We start from the raw sequence: 22,001 nt of genomic DNA on the forward strand, positions 1-22,001 counted from the left end.
TTTAGGAATAGAAACAAAGTTCAGGCATTACGTCGATATGAAAGAATGGGGTACACACCTGAACAACATACTGAACAAGAAAGGACTGAAAGCGAGACCAGAGGGCATACAGGATACAATGGCACAAATAACTACGAAATGGGTCACATTGGCCACGTAAGAGATCAAATATGCCATTAAGTGCACCAAGAACGAAAAAGCTGCAGCCCTGACAGACTTTATAGCGAATATTTAAAAGACACTGCTCAAACACTAACGCCAATGTGGACAAAACTGTACAACAAATGCATAGAAACAACCTCCATTCCAGAATAGTGGAGACAGTCAACAGTAAAAGTACTATATAATGAGAAAAGAGGCCCCAAGGATCTTAGCAAATAAAGGGACATGGCTGTAGAAAACTTACATTTGAAAGTGTTCACAAAAATAATAACAGATTGAGTAAAGCAAACAATCGACGAACACCTCCCCGAAAGTCAAATGGGATTCAGGAAATGAAGATTAACTCTGACTGCAATAGAACTCCTCCTAAAGAGAATTTGAAGCCCTTGAAGCCGAAACGTTTTATGTAGTATTTATAGACTTCACAAAAGCCTTTGACTTTATAAGCAGAAAATTAGTGACCAAAGCACTAGAGCAAACTCTGAGTGAAAGCAACATATGGACAGGAATCATAAGTGCAGTACTGAGATAGAACGAAAAAAAACCTCGGTCAACTTCTCCCTCTCGGAGTCGACACGCGAATCAAACGGCGTAAATTCAGGGAGACCCATTGACTCCTCTGTTATTTATACTTGCACCTGAAGAAATTTAATGTATACCCCAAAGGGAGTGTGTAATCTCATATGCATATGCAGACGACATTGTCATAAACGCAAAGACGCTGCAAAGTTACAAGAAATGATATGGAAGCTTGGTGCATCGAACATGGCTTTGAAATAAATGTGACAAAAACAAAAATGATCGTGCTCCGAAATGGAGGAAGAGCAACTGCATCAGCTGAGATCTTCATACAGCAGAGAACACTGAAAATCGTACCAGAGATCAAGTACTTAGGGGTTACAAACAAACAACCACAAAGAGTTTCTTAAAACATGTAACAAAGAAAGCAATGCAAGCAATAATGGCAATCCATGAAATAGAATACATTAGGTCCCCCAGCCTAGAGACAGCAGTGGCATTATTCAGAGCCACTGTCACCAATACTGACGTACAGCATAGACATTATAGGACCGTATCTCACAGTGAAAAACCTAACGACACTAGAAAGAGTAAAGGCGATCTATATAAAGACAGCAACTGGAATGTCGAAAACAACACTTCCAGACTGTATACTTGCTGACGAGAGAACCATCCGTCGCTGAAGCTCTATGGACAAACATGATGCTATCCACCACCAGCGCTTCGGAAAGTCTACAAAAACATTCCAGAAAAAGAGGGAAGACATACCTCTAGAATTTTACACCAGAGGCGCAGTGATTGACCAAACATGGACAATGAAAATTTCCAAATGAAACATGTGATCACCAGAATGGTAGTCCATGGTTTCTACCACCGTATTTGCAACAATACATCGTATCATCAACCAAATGTAACGTATGAGTGTAAACTGAGTCATCAAATATTCAAACGTTACCATGTAGAGCTCTGTACCAAAAGGACACGGCCAATAATTGACTATGCAAACCACAACACGTGAAATTTATAATTTCGTGTATAATTATAATTGTACTTTGAACTTGTATGGCTATTTCGTTGCAATAAATTTCTTATTATAAGTATTACTTATTGCATGCCTCAAGTGTTTTGTACGTGTTTCACTTTCTGCTCATTGGCACTAGCTTATGCAGTTAACGAGAAGCAAACGCATTTTTTCGACGTGCTTTGAACTTGACTCCATTTCTACGTAATGCAGGTAATGCTTACTTTTTCTTAATTAGTCTTCCAGATTTAACCCTCATACCGGTACAATGTGCTTTGAACATATGTAAAGAATAACTTTCTTTATGTTATCAACGCAATCCTATCAGAGCCAAATCATAGTTTAATGTCCGTTTAACTAAACAACGACAAAAAAACTTTCACTAAAGCAGTGTTTAATTAAACAAAAATGAAACGAACTTAAGTTATACCACTCTTTTACCAGGGACAGGCGTTTCCCCACACTAATGACCCACTCAAAGCATTAAACAGCACTGCTGCGTCGGATCCCAGCCAACCGCTTATTCGATTACTCATTATCTCGTAGACAACTGCGTCATTTTGGGATTGTGGTACTAGCTCGTAACGTGGGTCATATTCTTTCACCAATCATAATTTTTGCCTGAGTTAGGTTGCTGTTTATTTTATATTACTGCTGTTCACTTGGATGTACGATAACACAATATGTCATTGTGTTAGCTGAAGCAATAACCAAAGGTCAGCTACAGCTCGCCATTGTGTAACAACAATGGTACGGTGGAAAACTATTTTATCTTGTTTAGTGCACTTTATAAATAGGCGCGTCCGCTCGAGAGTTAACATGTTACATACATACAAGTTGCCTATGTTGTTTGTATTTTACGAATTTTCCCCAGTATGACGTGTCTGAAATAGGGGCATGGCCAGAGACGTCACTGATAAGCGTTTGTGATGATGTCATTGAAAAGTGGGCTCCGATTGTGACGCAATCTGCAGGGCACTGAGCAGCTGACTTGATGTCGCAAATCTAACCAAACTGTGCCTGAAGACATATAGCCCTTCTGCTGCTCGTGGTGGAAAATCAAGAGGTGAATGTTGAGAGTTGCTAGGAAAAGCTAGAAAACAAACGATGGTTGATAAAAGAAATCAGAAAAGCAGATCTTATTCTAACAATGATAAAATAAAAAAGGAAATGAATTTCACCTGTAGCTCTGCAAACAGACGAAATGCTGAAGGAATCCCTTCAACATTATAAAACACACAAAAGAAACATGTATGTATGCAGCTGGAGATAATGAACCGGAAGGTGTAGAGGATGCTTTTATCGAGAAGATGATACCAAATGGATCACGATCGTTATGCGTGCAACATTAACGCTACGATAATGTATTCTCGCCTCACATATATTCTTTGAAGAAGTAGGAAATATGTTTGTAACAGCTTATAGTGTAGACCATACAACGAGATAAATATCTGCAGCTGTGTGCACCACACATCGAATATCAAACCTTTATTACACAGTAATATGTTCGTCATGTGTATAGCATCTTCCACAATGTGTTTCCTTTATTTAATTAATTAATTGATTTAGCTTCACAGCATAGATTTTCTAATGCAGCAAGACGCCATTCTTTCGCATCGTCGCTTAGTTAACTACCATTGTTGATGAATGAAGTTAAAAGAAGTCAACAACACTATCGATGATTCTATTGACCCTGAACATTAAAATTTTACTTTCCTCAGTTTTAGTCATGTGTGGGAAAGACGTTCCTACTTAATATTTGAGTTCCATGCTATTACTTCTTTTCATATAATACGTATAAACTGATTTCTTCGTTGAACATTTTCTGTTAAGATGTCATGAAAATTATGTTTTATCTTTCAGATTGGAGCAGAAGTACGATGTTTTCATCATAGAAAAATTCGGATTCACTTGCTATTATGGCTTAGCGCACAAAATGGGGTCTCCACCGTTAATTGGATACACTTCTCTTGGAATTACCTCACTTAATCGGAAGACTTTCGGCAGCCCAATTAATCCTTCCTACATCCCCGACTATAATCTCGGATACACGGACCACATGACCTTCTGGCAGAGAATGTACAACGCTTACATCTTACTGCGATCGCTGGATGTTGAAGAGACAGTTCTGTATGGGAAAGAGGAAAAGCAACTGAAAAAGTATTCCGGTCCGAACCCACCTACCGTGAAGGAAATGGATTACAATTTCAGCCTCATGTTAGTCAACAATCACTTCAGCGTCAGCTACCCTGTGCCGAACACGCCAAATATCGTCGAATTAACTGGAATCCACATCGAGAAGGAGAGGAAGCCACTACCAAAGGTATTTACAAATGTAATACAAAAATTGTGAGATGCTGCTCGTCGGAGTCAGGTGCTAACGCTGGAAATGGCTGAGAGCCGTAAAATAATGTGCTAAAGAAACGTTAACGGCTTACTGGGAAAATATTACATATTTATTTAGTTCTCGCAACTTATTTCTGTGTTATAAAATGTATGTTATTGCAATAATTTCCATATAACACTAGCAAAGTAGCCGCATATCTTCTAATGCCTTTACTTAGGTCTAAAAAAGGAAGACAACGGCGTGAGACCGTAGAAGACCTAACAGTTTCATTCATTTTGTGCAACTGGGGAAGAGTTCAGATGGCTATGAGCACTATAGAACTTAAGTTATGAAGTCGTTAGTCCCCTAGAACATAGAAATACTTAAACCTAACTAACCTAAGGTCATCACACACACCCATGCCCGAGGCAGGATTCGAACCTGCGACCGTGCGAAGCGGTTCCAGAGTGTAGCGCCTAGAACCGCTCGGCCACTCTGGCCGGCCACTGGGGCGAGAGGTTGCTTCAAATCTAGCGTCCATAAACACACTCTGCACAACAAATGCCCAGGCATATATCCAGTAAATGCTTTGATAATGTCATGCAATTCTTTCTAGGGCTTTCCATCTCTTAATTTTTGCACACTTTCCAAACACTACGTTCTTGAAAAACATGTTGTTGCTGTTGTTGTTGTCGTTGTGGTCTTCAGTCCTAAGAGTGGTTTGATGCAGCTATCCATACTACTCTATCCTGTGCAAGCCTCTTTATCTCCTAGTACCTACTGCAGGCTACATCCTTCTGAATCTGCTAAGTGTATTCATCTCTTGGTCTCCCTCTACGATTTTTACCCTCCACGCTGCCCTCCAATACTAAATTGGTGGTCCCTCGATTTCTCAGAACATGTCCTACGAACCGATCGCTTCTTCTAATCAAGTTGTGCCACAAGCTCCTCTTCTCCCCAATTCTATACAATACCTCCTGATTAGTTATCTGATCTACTCATCTAATTTTCAGCATTCTCCTGTAGCACCACATGTCGAAAGCTTCTATTCTCTTCTTGTCTAAATTATTTATCGTCCAGGTTTCACTTCCATGCATAGCTACACCTCATACAAATACTTTGAGAAACGACTTCCTGACATTTAAATCTATACTCCATGTTAACGAATTTTTCTTCTTCAGAAACGCTTTCCTTGCCATTGCCAGTCTACATATTATATCCTCCCTACTTCGACCATCATCAGTTATTTTGCCCCCCAAGTAGCAAAACTCCTTTACTACTTTAAGTGTCTCATTTCCTAGTCTAATTCCCTCAGCATCACCCGACTTGATTCGACTACATTCCATTATCCTCGTTTTGTTTTTGTTGATGTTCATCTTATACCCTCCATTCAAGACACTGTCCATTCCGTTCAACTGCTCTTCCAAGTCCCTTGCTGTCTCTGACAGAATTACAATGTCATCGGCGAACCTCAAAGTTTTTATTTCTTCTCCATGGATTTTAATACCTACACAGAACTTTTCTTTTCTTTCCTTTATTTCTTGCTCAATATACAGATTGAATAACATTGGGGATAGGCTACAACACTGTCTCACTCCCTTCTCAACCACTGCTTCCTTTTCATACCCCTCGACTCTTATAACTGCCATCTGGTTTCTGTACAAATTGTAAATAGCCTTTCGCTCCCTGTATTTTACCCCTGCCACTTTCAGTCTACAAATGCTAGAAGCGTAGGTTTGCCTTTCCATAATCTTTCTTCTAAGATAAGTCGTAGGGACAGTATTGCCTCACGTGTTCCAACATTTCTGTGGAATCCAAACTCATCTTCCCCAAGGTCAGCTTCTATCAGTTTTTCCATTCGTCTGTAAAGATTTCGCGTTAGTATTTTGCAGCTGTGACTTATTAAACTGATAGTTTGGTAATTTTCACATCGGTCAACACCTGCTTTCTTTGGAATTGGATTTATTATATTCTTCTTGAAGTCCGAGGGTATTTCGCCTGTCTCATACATCTTGCTCATCAGATTGTAGAGTTTATCAGGACTGGCTCTCCCAAGGCAGTCAGTAGTTCTAATGGAATGTTGTCTACTCCGGGGCCCTTCTTTCGACTCAGGTATTTCATTGCTCTGTCAAACTCTTCACGCAGTATCATATCTCCCATTTCATCTTCATCTACATCCTCTTCCATGTCCTCAAGTACATCGCCCTTGTATAGACCCTCTATATACTCCTTCCACCTTTCTGCTTTCCCTTCTTTGCTTAGAACTGGGTTTCCATCTGAGCTCTTGATATTCGTACAAGTGGTTCTCTTTTCTCCAAAGGTCTTTAATTTTCCTGTAGGCAGTATCTATCTTACCCCTAGTGAGATAACCCTCTACATTCTTAAATTTGTCGTCTAACCATCCCGGCTTTGCCATTTTGCACTTCCTGTCGATATCATTTTTGAAACGTTTGTATTCTTTTTTGCCTGCTTTATGTACTGCATTTTTATATTTTCCCCTTTCGTCAATTAAATTCAATATTTCTTCTGTTACCCAAGGGTTTCTACTAGCCCTCGTCTTTTTACCAATTTGATCCTCTGCTGCCTTCACTATTTCATTCCTCAAAGCTACCCATTCTTCTTCTACTGTATTTCTTTCCCCCATTCCTGTGAATTGTTCCCTTATGGTCTCCCTGAAACTCTGTACAACCTCTGGTTCTTTCAGTTTATCCAGGTCCCATCTCCTTATATTCCCACCTCTTTGCAGTTTCTTCAGTTTTAATCTACAGTTTATAACCAATAGACTGCGGTCAGAGTGCACATCTGCATCTGGAAATGTCTTACAATTTAAAATCTGGTTCCTAAATCTCTGTCTTACCATTATATAGTCTATCTGATACCTTTTAGTATCTCCAGGGTTCTTCCACGTATACATCTATATACTTAGAAAGTAAGTGCCTAATAGATGTTAAATTGAAGGCAACCGGACCTATATAACAAGAAAGAATATCTATGGACCACTGATGATATATTTAAATCGTTTCATTACAAATAGTCATTAGCGGTCATGAAAGGCGGGATATGGTCTTCGAATGGTCGTACGCGAGGTATGATGTTCAAATGAAACACTTATCAAAGAGCAAGGTTAATTTTTTTGTAGTAACTTTTTTCCTACATGATGATCCAATATGAAAGAGTATTTTAAATGATAGCAACTGTAAGTGAAAACGTACGTCATTTCTGTACAGAACGTAAAAACACCAGAATAAATGTACGACTCATGCGCCTATCGTGATGTTGTTCTACGTTTTTTTCTTTTGAAGTTTCTTGTATAGGTGTAGCGCTGCAACACTAAATTGTATTGCAGAATTGTGTTTAATCTTATTTTCTTCTTTCAAAAGCACCAGGACAAAATCATGAGCTGAAATATAGACGTACCAATTCATGGACTCTTTACACATGAGAAAGAATTCACAACGTATACAGATTGCAGATCTAGATGCTATAGGGCAAAGGTAATCATCACTGACATGAGGAACCAGATGTATAATGACAGAAATTGCACTGTAATTTGTGTATTGAGACGTATATAAAGAATTGAACCAGTAAATGTGAATTCAAGGAATGTTAGGGTAAAATAAGAAGTGCAGCGTAATGAAGAATAAAAGTTATGTATTAATGTTTAGTGTGGCAATAATATTTACAAAGTAAAAATGAGTTTACTAAATCTGTAAAGTTTAAAACTTCTTTTATGGTATTAAATTAATTGCTAGATAGTATTTATTACATAAAACACTGGGTCTGTGAATAATGAATTAGATGTACAAATTTTATAGGTGACAATACAAGCTCAGTAGTACAGGTCAGTAGTAATATTAATTCATGGGTAGAATGAGTGCAGACGTCATAAAAAAGAAAAGTTTTTTTTATACAGTCAGTTCTGTTTAATATTCTGTGGAGGTAGGGAATTATTGGCAAATATCACTATTTCCTACTACAAAACCATTATCGTTATTTTGAATTATCTATAAGTTCTCTTCCATATTTCTCAAAGTCAGTATTAGAACACAAAGCAAACTTAGTTTGGCTAGACTGCAAAAATACCCCCTCCAAATGTGGTCTCAGAGATCCTGCTTGTTTATTCTGTATGGAAGTTGAGAGGACTCACATTTGTACTTCTGTACTGCAGATTCCTTGTGGGGAGAGGTTATGGTACTTGATAAAGATTACACTTGCTGTAAACACTTATTTTTTTTAGGGAACTTCTAAAATGTTTGGCAGTTTTGGGAAAAAGTTTCCCTAGCAAGGACTTGGCTACATCATTTGTGGTAGATTTATCAAGGTCTTTTGGTGACACAGATATTGACAAGTGGAAAGTGAAGCTGGGTGGGGAGTTATTTCTTGAATGTGTTTTGATCTAATGTTTGCCAGTATAAGAAGTATTAAAACGTTCGGTTCATGCTATAGCTTTAACAATAATAATATCCCTTAGTTAACGTATTTTATAAAGTGGGACTTTAGTCACTCCATTGAACATCCTTTTTTGTCCATGTTATAGATGTATTTTCTTAAATAATTATTTGTATTTGCAACAAATTTTTGTGCCCATAACTTCTTTGTCTAATCACTACAGTTGTGTTACATAAATTTCTTACAACTGACGTCAGCCATAATTTTAATTATATTAAATTAATTACACATTTTCATTATTACTGTGCTTGTAATTGTCACTAGTAGATGACAGGTTAGTGAAACGTAAGGAAGTGTAGTTTAAATCAATGAGAGAACCTTTATAGTTTTTTAAATCTATTCAAATAGCATATTTAATACCGTTCCTTGTTTGGACACTGGAAAAAAATGAAAAGTTAGTTTAAGGGTGAGGGGGGACAAAGGAAAAGAAAGGGAAGCAACTAATGATATCAGTTGCAACGGAACTTTATGAAGAATCGGCCTCGACAGTGAAAAATGTGTGCCAGACCGTGACTCGAACCTGGGATCCCCTACGTATTGGGCAGTAGCGTTAACCACAGCGCCATCCGGAAACAGTGTTTACTGGAAATGCACGAACTATCTCGCCAACTCCCCAGCTCAGGCACAATCCCGAGTGACACCTGTATCACAGTCCCAATCCATGTCCTCTACACCCGCAAATTTTTAGATTCCCGCTGGTGGTCGAATGATATTCAAGGTTGTGGATTAATTTCCTACCGAGGCGAATCAGTTGTATGAATGCATGGTGTCTGTTCTTTCGAATACGTCCGAAAGTGCAAGCATCGTGCAGAATCCGCAGCTATGATACATATTATGCAACTCGAAGGTGGAGGGGGAGAAAGCAAAGTAAAGGGAAGGAACTGATGATATCAGCTGCATCGGGACTTTCTGCAGAATCGGGGGTGACGAGTGAAAATGTGGTCTGGACCAGGACCTGCTGTTCAATAGGCAGATGATTGAACCACTACACTATCGAGACACAGTGTCTGTCCGAAATGCATGGAGTATCTCGGCACACTTTTCAGCTGATGGTTACCTGTCCGCCGTCCCCATCCATGTCATCCATACTTGCTAATTTTAGGATTCCCACTGGAGGTCGAACGATATTGTGAACCTGCACTGCAAATTGTCGATTCACTGAACACCGAGGTGAAACAATTATGTGAATGTCTGTTCTTTTGGACATAACTTAAATAACAGACACCACGCGGAATCTGTAGCTGTGAAAAAAATTATGTGTACTGAAAGAGAAGGTGGAAGAATAAAAAAGGAAAAGGAGGAACTGGTGGTATCATCTGTATCGAGATTTTATGCAGAATCGGCAGCAATCAGTGAAAACTGTGCCAAACTGGGGTCAAACCTGGCATCTCCAGCTTACTAGACATCCACAGTCTTTATTGAAAATGTATCAACTATCTTGTCATGTTCCCCAGGGGACGCCCACTCCTACCGAGAGCCTCGTATCCACAGTCCTCCATCGTCGCTTTCTTAGATTGTCACTCGAGATCGAATGATATTATGCTTCCACACTGAAGGCTGTCGATTGATTGACCAACAAAACGATGCAGTTATATGCATTCGTGGTGTCTGTACTTTTGGACATGTCTGAATGAATAGAAACCCGGTAAAATCAGCAGGTGTGATACGTATTATATGAATTGATAGCTGGAGATTTCATAGTGTCTGTTCTTTCGATATGTAAGAAAGAAAACATATTATGCTTTCATATAACTGATTCGCCTCGATGGACAATGAAATCTCAACCTTCAGTGCGGATGGACAATATTGTTCGACATCCAGTGGGAATCCAAAAATTACTGAACCTGTAGAACATGAATGGAGACTGTGAACAGGTGGCACTCAATGGGAGTGGGAGTGAATCGGGCAGCGTTCATTTACGATGTACAGTGATTAATCCCTAGTAAGCCAGGGATCCCAAGTTTGGGTTCTGGCCCAGCACAAATTTTTACTCGTCGCCACCGGCTCCGCATAAAGCCCCGATGTATCTGATATCGTCAGTTCCTTCCCTTTCCTTGTCTTTCTCCTCCCTCCAGTTCACACAATATGTATCACAGGTGTAGATTCTGCGTAGTGTCTATTCTTTCAGACATGTCCGAAAGACCACACATCACATATGTGTAATTCAGGCAAGGACGCTCAAAGATCTGTTCAATGCGGATGTATACCAGGCTCGAACTCATACGAGAATCTGAGAAATGCAACGAACGATGAGGATAGCAGGTAAGGTGCAGTTAAGACGACTGCTCTGTCCGGACGACTTTTTGGTCAGTGGGTCTGCCTAGAAAGCAGGTGACCTGGGTTTAAATTCCGGTCCGGCACAAATTTTCAAATTTGCTCATTGGTTTAAATCAATGACCACTCGTGGCCAAGGTCTGTAATTCCTTTGTATCTTATTTCATAGTGTCTGCTGGGTCAAAATGATGTTCACTCTTTCGGACATAACCGAAAAAACAGGAGCCACATATACATAACGAATATTGTTATTGCAAAAACATCATTTTTATTAGTTCATTTGCTCATAAATATTGCTCCTGTTGAACAGGAGCAAAAACATACTAACAGAATTGCACAGAAGCAAATACAGAAAGAATCAAACCTGAAGAAAAAGTTACTGCCCTGGTGAAAAGCGATAAGTTATTGGGTAGAGCTATCAGATGAGAATAAGAAAAGAACGAAAATAGACAGTGACGGAGCAAAGGTAGATAGTGTTGAGAGCGTAGCAGGAATTCTAAGTATCTGTCGGACAGGAGGAAAACAATTGAGTATCTCCAAAAATGAAGTTGTGGAGATAATAAAATAGTCTTTAGCCGTCTTTGGAATCCTGGGTAGCTTTGGGCAGCACAGTTTACTTCGTAGTTTGTTCCAGTCACATAGCTGAAACGCATACTTAGAGACAAGATATAGTACTGTCAGATTTCGTATGCAGTTATGGAAAGATGAAAGCAATTTGATTTACGAAGAGAAGTATTTAGGACATGAGTTACTAAGAAATCAATGAAGGCAGCAAAAAATGTGAAAATCGCGTCACCTAGTCAGGGTTGCATACATAGGAAAGAGTGTCGTCACCGAACAAACCAATGTTACATACATACACTATGTGATCATAAGTATCCGGACACCTGGCTGAAAATGATTTACATGCTAGTGGCGCATTTCATCGGTAATACTGCAATGCAATATGGTGCAGGCCCAGTCTTAGCGTTGATGAAAGCTTCCACTCTTGCAGGCAAACGTTCAATAAGGTGTTGGGAGTTTTCTTGGAGGAATGGCAGCCCATTCTTCACGGAGTGCTGCACTGAGGAGAGTTATCGATGTCGGTCGGTGAGGCCTGGCAAGAAGTCGGCGCTCCAAAACGTCCTAAAGGTATTCTATAGATTTCACGTCAGGACTCTGTGTAGGCCAGTCCATTACAGGGATGTTACTGTCGTGTAACCACTCTGCCACAGGATGTCCATTATGAACAGGTGGTCGATCGTGTTGAAAGATACAATCGCCGTCCTCGAATTGCTCTTCAACAGTGGGAAGCAAGAAGGTGCTTAAAACATCGAAGTATGTCTGTGCTGTGATAGTGCCACGTGAAACAACACGACCACACCATAACACCACAGGCTCCAAATTTTACTGTTGGCACTACACACACTGGGAGATAAAGTTCACCGGACATTCGCCATACCCACACATCTCCATCGGATCGCCACATTGTGTAAACACACCGTGTTTCCACTATTCACTCGTGTTTGGCATTTACCGGCATGATGTGTGGCTTATGAGCAGCTGCTCGACCATAAAATCCAAGTTTTCTCACCTCCCTCCTAACTGTCATAATACTTGCAGTGGATCCTAATGCAATCTGGAATACCTGTGTGATGGTCTGGAGAGATGTCTGCCTATTACACGTTACGACCCTCTTCAACTGTCGGCGGCCTCTGTCAGTCCAGACAAGGTCAGCCTGTACGCCTTTGTGCTGTACGTGTCCCTTCACGTTTCCATTCCTCTACCACTGCGGAAACAGTGGACCTAGGGATGTTTAGGAGTGTGGAAATCTCGCGTACAGACGTATGACGCAAGTGACACCCAATCACCTGACCACGTTCGAAGTCCGTGAGTTCCGCGGAGCGCCCCATTCTGCTTTCTCACGATGTCTAATGACTACTGAGGTCGCTTATATAAGAGTACCTGCGAGTAGGTGGCAGCAAAATGCACCTAACATGAAAGACGTATGTTTATGGGAGAGTTCGGATAATTCTCTACATCTACATCCATACTCCACAAGCCACCTGACGGTGTGTGGCGGAGAGTACTTTCAGTACCTCTATCGGTTCTCCCTTCTATTCCAGTCTCGTATTGTTTGTGGAAAGAAAGATTGTCAGTATGCCTCTGTGTGGGCTCTAATCTCTCTGATTTTATCCTCATGGTCTCTTCGCGAGATATACGCAGGAGGGAGCAATATACTGCTTGACTCCTCGGAGAAGGTATGTCCACGAAAGTTCAACAAAAGCCCGTACCGAGCTACTGAGCGTCTCTCTTGAAGAGTCTTCCACTGGAGATTATCTATCATCTCCGTAACGCTTTCGCGAATACTAAATGATCGTGTAACGAAGCGAGCGGCTCTCCGTTGGATATTCTCTATCTCTTCTATCAACCCTATCTGATACGGATCCCACACCGGTGAGCAGTATACAAGCAGTGGGCGAACAAGTGTAATGTAACCTGCTTCCTTTGATTTCGGATTGCATTTCCTTAGGATTCTTCCAATGAATCTCAGTTTGGCATCTGCTTTACCGACGATTAATTTTATAAGGTCATTCCATTTTAAATCACTCCTAATGCCTGCTCCCAGATAATTTATGAAATTAACTGCTTCCAGTTGCTGACCTGCTATATTGTAGCTAAATGATTAAGGGTCTTTCTTCCTATGTATTCGCAGCACTTTACACTTGTCTACATTGAGATTCAATTGCCATTCCGTGCACCATGCGTCAATTCGTTGCAGATCCTCCTGCATTTCAGTGCAATTTTCCATTGTTACAACCTCACGATGTGCTACAGAATCATTCGCAAAAAGCCTCAGTGAACGTCCGATGTTATCCACAAGATCATTTATATATATTGTGAATAGCAAATGTCCTATGACACTCCAATGTGGCACACCTGAAATCACTCTTACTTCGGAAGGCTTCTCCCCATTGAGAATGACATGCTGCGTTGTGTTATCTAGGAACTCTTCAATCCAATCACACAATTGGTCTGATAGTGCATATGCTCTTCCTTTGTTCATTAAACGACTGTCGGGAACTGTATCAAACGCCTTGCGGAAGTCAAGAAACACCGCATCTGCCTGGGAATCTGTGTCTAAGGCCCCCTGAGTCTCATGGACGAATAGCGCGAGCTGGGTTTCTCACGATCGTCTTTTTTGAAACCCATGCTGATTCCTACAGAGTAGATATGTGGTCTCCAGGAAGGTATTTATACAACACGTGATCCTAAATTCTACAACTGATCGACGTTAGAGGTATAGGTCTATAGTTCTGCACATCTGTTCGACGTTCCTTCTTGAAAACGGGGATGACCTGTGCCCCTTTCCAATCTTTTGGAACGCTACGCTCTTCTAGAGACCTACGGTACACCGCTGCAAGAAGGGGGCAAGTCCCTTCGCGTACTCTGTGTAAAATCGAACTGGTATTCCATCAGGTCCAGCGGCCTTCCCTTTTTGAGCTATTTTAATTGTTTTTCTATCTCTCTTTCATCTATTTTGATATCTACCATTTTATCATTTGTGCGACAATCTAAAGAAGTAAATATAGGGCAGTCTTCCTCTGTGAAACAGCTTCGGCCTTTAGTCTGTCATCATCTGTTTCAGTACCATTTTGGTCATTGAGTGTCTGGGCATTTTGTTTTGATTCACCTACCGCTTCGACTTAAAACCAGAATTTATTAGGATTTTTTGCCAAGTCAGTACACAGAACTTTACTTTCGAATTCGTTGAACGCCTCTCGCATAGCCCTCCTCACCCTACATTTCGCTTCGTGTAATTTTTGTTTGTCTGCAAGGCTTTGCCTATGTTTATGTTTGCTGTGAAGTTCCCTCTGCTTCCATGGCTGTTTTCTAACTCGGTTGTTGTACCACGGTGGCTCTTTTCCGTCTCTTACGATCTTGCTTGGCACATACTCATCTAATGCATATTGTTCGATGGTTTTGAACTTTGTCCACTGATCCTCAAGACTACCTGTACTTGAGACAAAACTTTTGTGTTGAGCCGTCAAGTACTCTGAAATCTGCTTTTTGTCACTTTTGCTAAACAGAAAAATCTTCCTACCTTTTTTAATATTTCTATTTACGTCTGAAATCATCGATACAGTAACCGATTTATGATCGCTGATTCCGTGTTCTGTGTTAACTGTTTCAAATAGTTGGGGTCTGTTTGTCACCAGAACGTCTAATATGTTGTAGCCACGAGTCGGTTCTCTGTTTAACTACTCAAGGTAGTTTTCAGATAATGCACTTAAAAAATTTCACTGGATTCTTTGTCCCTGCCACACGTTATAAACATTTGAGTCTCCTAGTCTATATCCGGTAAATTAAAATCTCCACCCAGAACTATAACATGGTCGCGAAATCTAATCGAAATATTTTCCAAATTTTCCTTCAGGTGTTCATCCACAACAGCTGCTGAGCCAGGGGGCCCATAGAGACTTTCAATTACCATGTGTGAGCCTGCTTTAACCGTAACCTTCACCCAAATTATTTCACATTCCGGATCTTCGTTAATTTCCTTCGATACTATTGCACTTCTTATCGCTATAAACAGAATAAACAGAATTTCATTACTGTTTACATCTGGTTTCAGGCAACTTTCCGTACCGTTTGATCACGTAGTGTATCTTGCTCAGACATTCACGGCTAGCTCGAGTTGTGTGAGGCTTCACTGTTTGTTTCGTGATAACAGTTATCCAGTTTTTGTTGAATTGTATTTAGGAAAGACAAAGATTTCCTGCATGCTGTGGTATTTTGTTCTTTCCAGTTTACAGTTAGATCTTTATCCACTGTTTTGACAAGCCTAGTCACCATCGTGTGATGCAGGAAGAAATGTTTCGTGACAATATTCTTTCATCTGAATCGGAGCGATATAACGAACTCCAGAGATGTATTCTACATCTGCATATATACAACAAATGGCAGAGTACAGGTATTCACGTATTGCCAATAGTATCGATATTCTTTTCTATTCCATTCATGTATTTAGCAATTTAAAAACGATTGTCTACATGTCTCTGTAAGTGTTCCAATCTTACTTAACTTAGTCTCATGATCTCTACATCAATTATATGCCGTTGGCAGCCGAATGGTCGCACATTGTTCTTTGAAAAGAGGTTATTTTACATTTTCCAACATGAGAATTATGACGTCTTTATTTCCGGTATTTCCCATTTAACTTGCCCTAGCATTTCTGTTTCATTTTCATATGAGCTGTATGGATGTGATATCATCCTATCAGAACGTCTCTGAATTCGTTTCGTACCTGTTGCCATGCCTTCTTGATAAGAAATCCAAACACTGGAACAATGCTCTAGAATAGGTTACCTACCCTTCAAGCAAATCTAAATCTTCCACTCATTTTGTTTAATACTGATTTTACTTGAGTCTCTCAATTCATGTCGCTTGTTAGTATTACCCCTAAAGAATTATAACTATGAGATGTGCTCCAGATGTTTATCGCTAGTCTTGTAAGCAGATACTGTCGGTTCCATCTCTTTGTTGTAGTCGTTATATGACATTTATCAGTGTTTCGAGAGAGCTGCCATGCAGTCCATCGAGTGAAAATTTTGACCTCAATTTGATATTTCTTGCTATTATCCGATTACGAAATAATGTTCTACATAACAACTCTGTCTAGTAAAAAATTTTATAATGTTCCTGATCCTGTCTGCTTAATCGTTTATACGCATTAGCCGTGGTTTACCATCGATGAAGATCATCTCTCACACCGTGTTGCTATAATTAAAGTGAAGTTACTCACTTAGGCCTAGTGTAGACTGTAATGATAGTATGGCAGCGAAACTGGGTAGCTATGTCAATGCGTTAACGTGGAACCGATTAACGCTGTAAAACAAATTAGTTTCTATTGTGGCCACCAGATGATAGTATGACATTCACGTTGCCATTTGGCAAACCATAGCATAAGTGAATGGTATTACTATTGAGAAGAGAGGCCATGAATTGTTAGAGAAACTGTTTAATGTGAACGGCAGCTACTACAGCGCTGCATTGAAAGAATATCGCAGACTGAAAGGCCTGAATAAAGGCCCGATGCCATTAAATGGTTTAAAGAAGGTGATAGAAACGTTCGAAAATACGGGAAAGCTTGGTGTGGTACCTGGAAGAGGAAGACGTCCTATCCCGGTGGAAATTATTTACTGGGTTGTTGTATCTGTAACTGACCATGCTACACGTCCCGGGTAGTGTTACTGCTCGTGCAGTGTCACGAGAGTTGTCCATCCCAAGGACAACAGTACAGAATGTTTTTCAGCCTATTTTACACTGATACCCGTACAAGATCCAGATGGTGCAGAAAATGAAACCTCATGATCCGCAACAACGTTCTGAATTTGCTCTTAGGCTTCTGTCTTGTATGGAAGTTGATCACGTGTGGCCAGGCAATATTCTATGGAGTGGTGAGGCTTATTCCACAGTATACGACAGCACTGACACACAGAATTGGCGACTTTGTTTTGCTGTTGAAGTCGTGTTGGTCACGTAGAGCCACTTCATTTGCCCTATGTCATTGTGTGGTGTCGATTCGCAAAGAGCTTTACTCTAGGTCCGTTCTTCTTTGAAGAGAATACACTCGTAGGGCCTGTCAGTTATACCGTGACACCTGCACATTATATAGCTCGCCCAGTGGAACATCTGCGTAGTGCAGCCTTCCACAAACGTGGTATATCCAGAGGTTTCCCAGATGCAGGGTCTGGAAGATAACCTGGTGTCAATACCTGTTACTTTTCGCTTTGGGATATCCAAAAGAACCCATTTGCCAGGGACGCCTTCGATCTCTACTTGGTCTGAAAAGCAGTTCACAGGAGGGACACGTCACTCAGATTCCGCCGTAACTGCTGCGAGCAACTATTGATACGATTTTTACGGATTCTGAGCAAACTGTGAAAGCAGGGGTTAATAATAAAATCTACATTATGCCTTTCACTCATGTCTGACCTTTCCCGTCTACGTCCCTTTCCTAACCCATTACGTACGGAAACATTTCTATTCATGTTCCTTCCGTTCACAGCGTCTGATTTGCCCCCGGTTGCCAAAATTGGAAATTATGTTTTCCATAGTAAATCGGTTCCGCATTAACGCGTTAGAGTATCTACAAAGTTTCGCTCCAGTACGATAATTACAGCCTAGCTGCACCTCTGTGAGCAGCTGGACTTAAATTACAACCACCCGGTACTTTGGTTCTGCACTAACAACATTCTTAGGCATAACGGCTGGGTGTCAACAGCGTATGTTTGCCATAATTTTGATGAAACAGAACACTCCTCCTCAATGCGCAATTTGCTAAAATGTGACTAGGGCCTCCCGCCAGGTAGACCTTTTGCCGTGTGCAAGTCTTTCGATTTGACGCCACTTCGGCGACTTGCGCGTCGATAGGGATGCAATGATGATGAGGACAGCACAACACCCAGTCCCTGAGCGGAGAAAATCTCCGACCCAGCCGGGAAGCGAACCCGGGCCCTTAGGGTTGACATTCTGTGGCGCTGACCACTGAGCTACTGGGGGGCGGACAATTCGCTAGTAGAAAAACATTACTGAGGATTTGTCGCTGTATTAGCGGCATCATACACCGTTGGATTTCTTGAAGTGTACAACAATATGTATCTGTAGACTTTTGGCATCATATAGGGTAGCTTTATGGATTCTGAAATGTTAAATATTACTTAAGATTACTTAAGAGTGTAGTGTAGTGATAGTGTCGTACAGACTATTAATTAAATGGTTGGCGTTCTTGGAATGTGGAGCTATGTGTTTCTGGAGTCTTTTGCAGCACTTTCATGTTAAATATTAAAGTCACATGTGAAGCGCATCTGTGTATCAGGATGTGAGGGCGTTCCTGGACGGCGCCAGGGACGGCGTGGTTTACTTCAGCCTGGGCTCCAACGTACAGAGCAGCGCCATGCCTCCAGACACAGTCCGCGCCTTCCTGGACGCTTTCGCTGGAATCCCGCAGCGCGTGCTCTGGAAATGGGAAGCTGATCGCCTGCCCGGTCAGCCTGGCAACGTGATGACCGCCAAGTGGCTGCCGCAGCAGGACGTGCTGGGTGAGTGTGCAGACGCCCTCCTCTGTAACGGCCCACGGGGCTACTGGGAGCAGTGACTGCTGTGGATAAGTGACGTCATTGTGCTGTTGCAGCTCATCGGAACGTACGCCTCTTCATCACTCAGGGGGGACTGCAGAGTTGGAACGAGGCAGCTTATTTCTCTGTGCCCGTCATTGGGATACCTTTCCTAGGAGACCAGATCTACAATGTTGAAAAGATGGTCGGTTTAGGCGTTGGACGAAGGCTGGATTTAAAAGACGTCACCAAAGACAGTGTTCTGGAAGCGGTGCAGACAGTTCTTGAAGACAAGAGGTGAGGGAATTACTTTTTTTTAGTTCTCCAGTAGTTCGTAGCACACAGATGTTGATCACCCTTCCAGCTCCACGGATTTAGTAATAGTAGTGCATTGTCCTAATTGCTCGAACACTTGACAATATGGTTCATATTTGTAATGGTAAGATTCTTCAGACGTGCTGCCTATTTCAAAAGTCGGGAATCCGCATCACATTATTCATGTTCACAACTTCGTGTAGATTGACACTGAAATGACCATCCTTCTACTACTCGACACCTTGTTGATGTTTGTAGCACCTTCGGTTTACTAGTAGTGCTGTCAAAGTGTTTTTGTAAACACTGCATATAAAATTAAAATTAAAAGCAAGTGTTTGCCCAGCACCGTGCTATGTTCCATCGAACTCGTGAAATCCAGACGCGAAGAGATAACTTCTTTTGTTATGTATGTCCATTGTACTCGCAGAATTTTTCTGTATAATACTGGAGAGTAATATTTTGTCGCTAGACGAAGATATCGCGACAGTCGGCCACACGCTTGTCGTCGGCGTGGTCATCAGCACCCCTCCTGTAACTACCAGGCCGTTAGCTTCAGTTTATAACAATATATTAGTAAGAGCTTTCGTTTGTGATTCCAGTTGAATATTTTGGAAGTATTGTCCTTATCACATCACACAGCTCGCGAACCACATAAAGTTCTGTCTGAATCCTCGTTTAGCCTCGCATTCATATGCCAAAACGACGTGAGTTGTGTTATCACAAACTTATAGTGACGTATTTGTCACGTTACTATGAAAAGCATTCGTTAGCTTCAGTTGCAAATACTTCAGAGATCGTTCATTGTGACATGTGACCGATTTAACAATATCTAATGAAAAAACGATACGTCTAGTGCCGTATTGAAAGCGTCTATTAGTAATCTTAAACTGACTTTTTCTTAACTCTCTCCGAATTCTCTCTCTGTATGGGCGTATAAACGACATAAAACTGAAATTTTACATCGTACCAGACAGTTTTATAAGTTTCTACAATTGTTACAAAAGTACTCTTTCAGCGAAAAATCGCACCTCTTAACGTTAAATGTTTCAGTTTTATTTTATAGCTGCGTAGTCATGCTAGAGAACTACCGTAGGTGTATTTTGCTTGCTGATCTTGATCATATTTTCGACCACATAAATAATGTGCATGTAACTATTTTGTGCAAACAAAACTATAAGAATTAACATAATATGTTTTGCTTTTATCAGTAGGATGTTAGCTTGCAAGAGTAAACAAATATCTGTAGCGCCTACAAAAGTTTTGTTATAGGGTGTTACAGTATAGAAGTGTGTAGATCACAATAAAATGTGTAATGTAGTGAGGAAGCAAAGGACAGCAGAACCACTATAACATAGAACATTTTGATAGCCCACAATATTTGTCTCTTTACTTCATAGTCTTTTGTTGAACGGACTACAGTTAGAGTTGTGCTCTATCATACCGTTATAGGCTAACTACGTAGAACAAAAAATGTTACAGTTTTAGAGTTTCGTATCTTGGATGGTAGAAATGGAACTCTTACAGGATCACTTTGTTGTCATTATGTCTGTCCAACTGTTAAAAACCCTTTTCCTCAGCAACAGGCAGACAAACCAAGCTGAAATGTACCACACTCTAAAGTCTACGGTCCCTTGTCGGTGTAACAATGTGAAGCTTCTAAGTCAGTGCAATCAAAGGATACCGCCATGTCTGTTACATATTTTAACATTCACCCATCAAAACCTACAGTCACTAAAATTTGCAGGAACCAGACTTCCACAATACAAACAAAGGAAAAAATCTGAAAATTATTAATTTATAGTTATATCACGGTTAAAAATAATTTCTTGTCATTTGTTATCAGACTGTCTGTCCGTCAGTCTATCTATTAACTCTCATTTCTCTCAGAAACGGGGAGACGTATGAACTTGAAATTTGTGACATATGCTAAGGTCTATGGTCACATGTAGCAAATGTAAATTTCTAAGTTAATTTACCAAAAAGATATGGCCATTTATGGACATGTATTATTACAAAGTCACTCATTAAGACCTGCATTTACTACCTTGTAATCTAGAATCATTAAATTTACTAAGAAGCAAGGTATCACAACACAATCAACGGAAAAAACCGCTGCTATGAACTTTTCGTCCCGTATGTCTTGAATTACTGTCCTAAGGCCTGTGATGTTATGTTGTACTCTTTCTCCGCACTCAACAGAGTGAATGCTCCTGAAAAAAGTCGGTTCATGTATCGTGGCAACGAAATTAATCACTTGGTGTCAGGGCACATCTGTTCATACATCATAAATTAAAACGATAGCATTTGATCGATTTATCTTATGTGTGACAACAGCATGAACACTTTGATATTAAGCGGTACCAATGCTGTACTCATACATTGACGATTAGGTGGCTTGTAGCCAGGATCAATTAAATGAAAAGCTTTCACCTGGTATTGCATCTCTAGCATTGATAAGGAGGACTCTAAAGCATAACCAGCTCTAGGGATGACTTAATCTATCTCAGAAAAGATTGTAGGAGTGCGCCATGATGTGGCGTTTGAGAGACTAGACTCGTTATGAGGTGAGGTCGTTTCATTACGTGTTTCAGAAGCTGTCATCGAAGTTTTTTCTTATCTCTGTATAGGTTCCTGTGTCACAGGTTTTATGGATTCTGGACAGAGCCTACACTTCTGAAGGCGATCTCACTGCGTTACGATATAGTGGTTCCTAAGCAGTTCACGTGGCTTCTGTCGTGTTTTCGATGGCCGCTATATTGTACAGTTTCCACACATCGAACGGTGGCGCATGCTGAAGAGCGCCAATGAATTCTTACGTTCCGTAAATTAAAAATCA

At 40.7% G+C, this 22,001-nt stretch overlaps 1 protein-coding gene across 1 annotated transcript in view; it reads left to right on the forward strand.

The window, feature by feature from the left end:
• LOC126354652 (UDP-glucosyltransferase 2-like) overlaps positions 1-22,001 on the forward strand; it is an 82,062-nt gene that overhangs the window by 43,827 nt on the left and 16,234 nt on the right. Inside the window, exons 4-6 of the mRNA XM_050004428.1 lie at positions 3,566-4,025; positions 18,613-18,835; positions 18,928-19,147. Coding sequence (XP_049860385.1) covers positions 3,566-4,025; positions 18,613-18,835; positions 18,928-19,147 — 903 coding nt within the window. The remainder of the gene's footprint in view (positions 1-3,565; positions 4,026-18,612; positions 18,836-18,927; positions 19,148-22,001) is intronic.

The sequence above is a fragment of the Schistocerca gregaria genome, chromosome 3 (assembly GCF_023897955.1).
Source record: "Schistocerca gregaria isolate iqSchGreg1 chromosome 3, iqSchGreg1.2, whole genome shotgun sequence".
Classification (NCBI taxonomy): domain Eukaryota; kingdom Metazoa; phylum Arthropoda; class Insecta; order Orthoptera; family Acrididae; genus Schistocerca; species Schistocerca gregaria.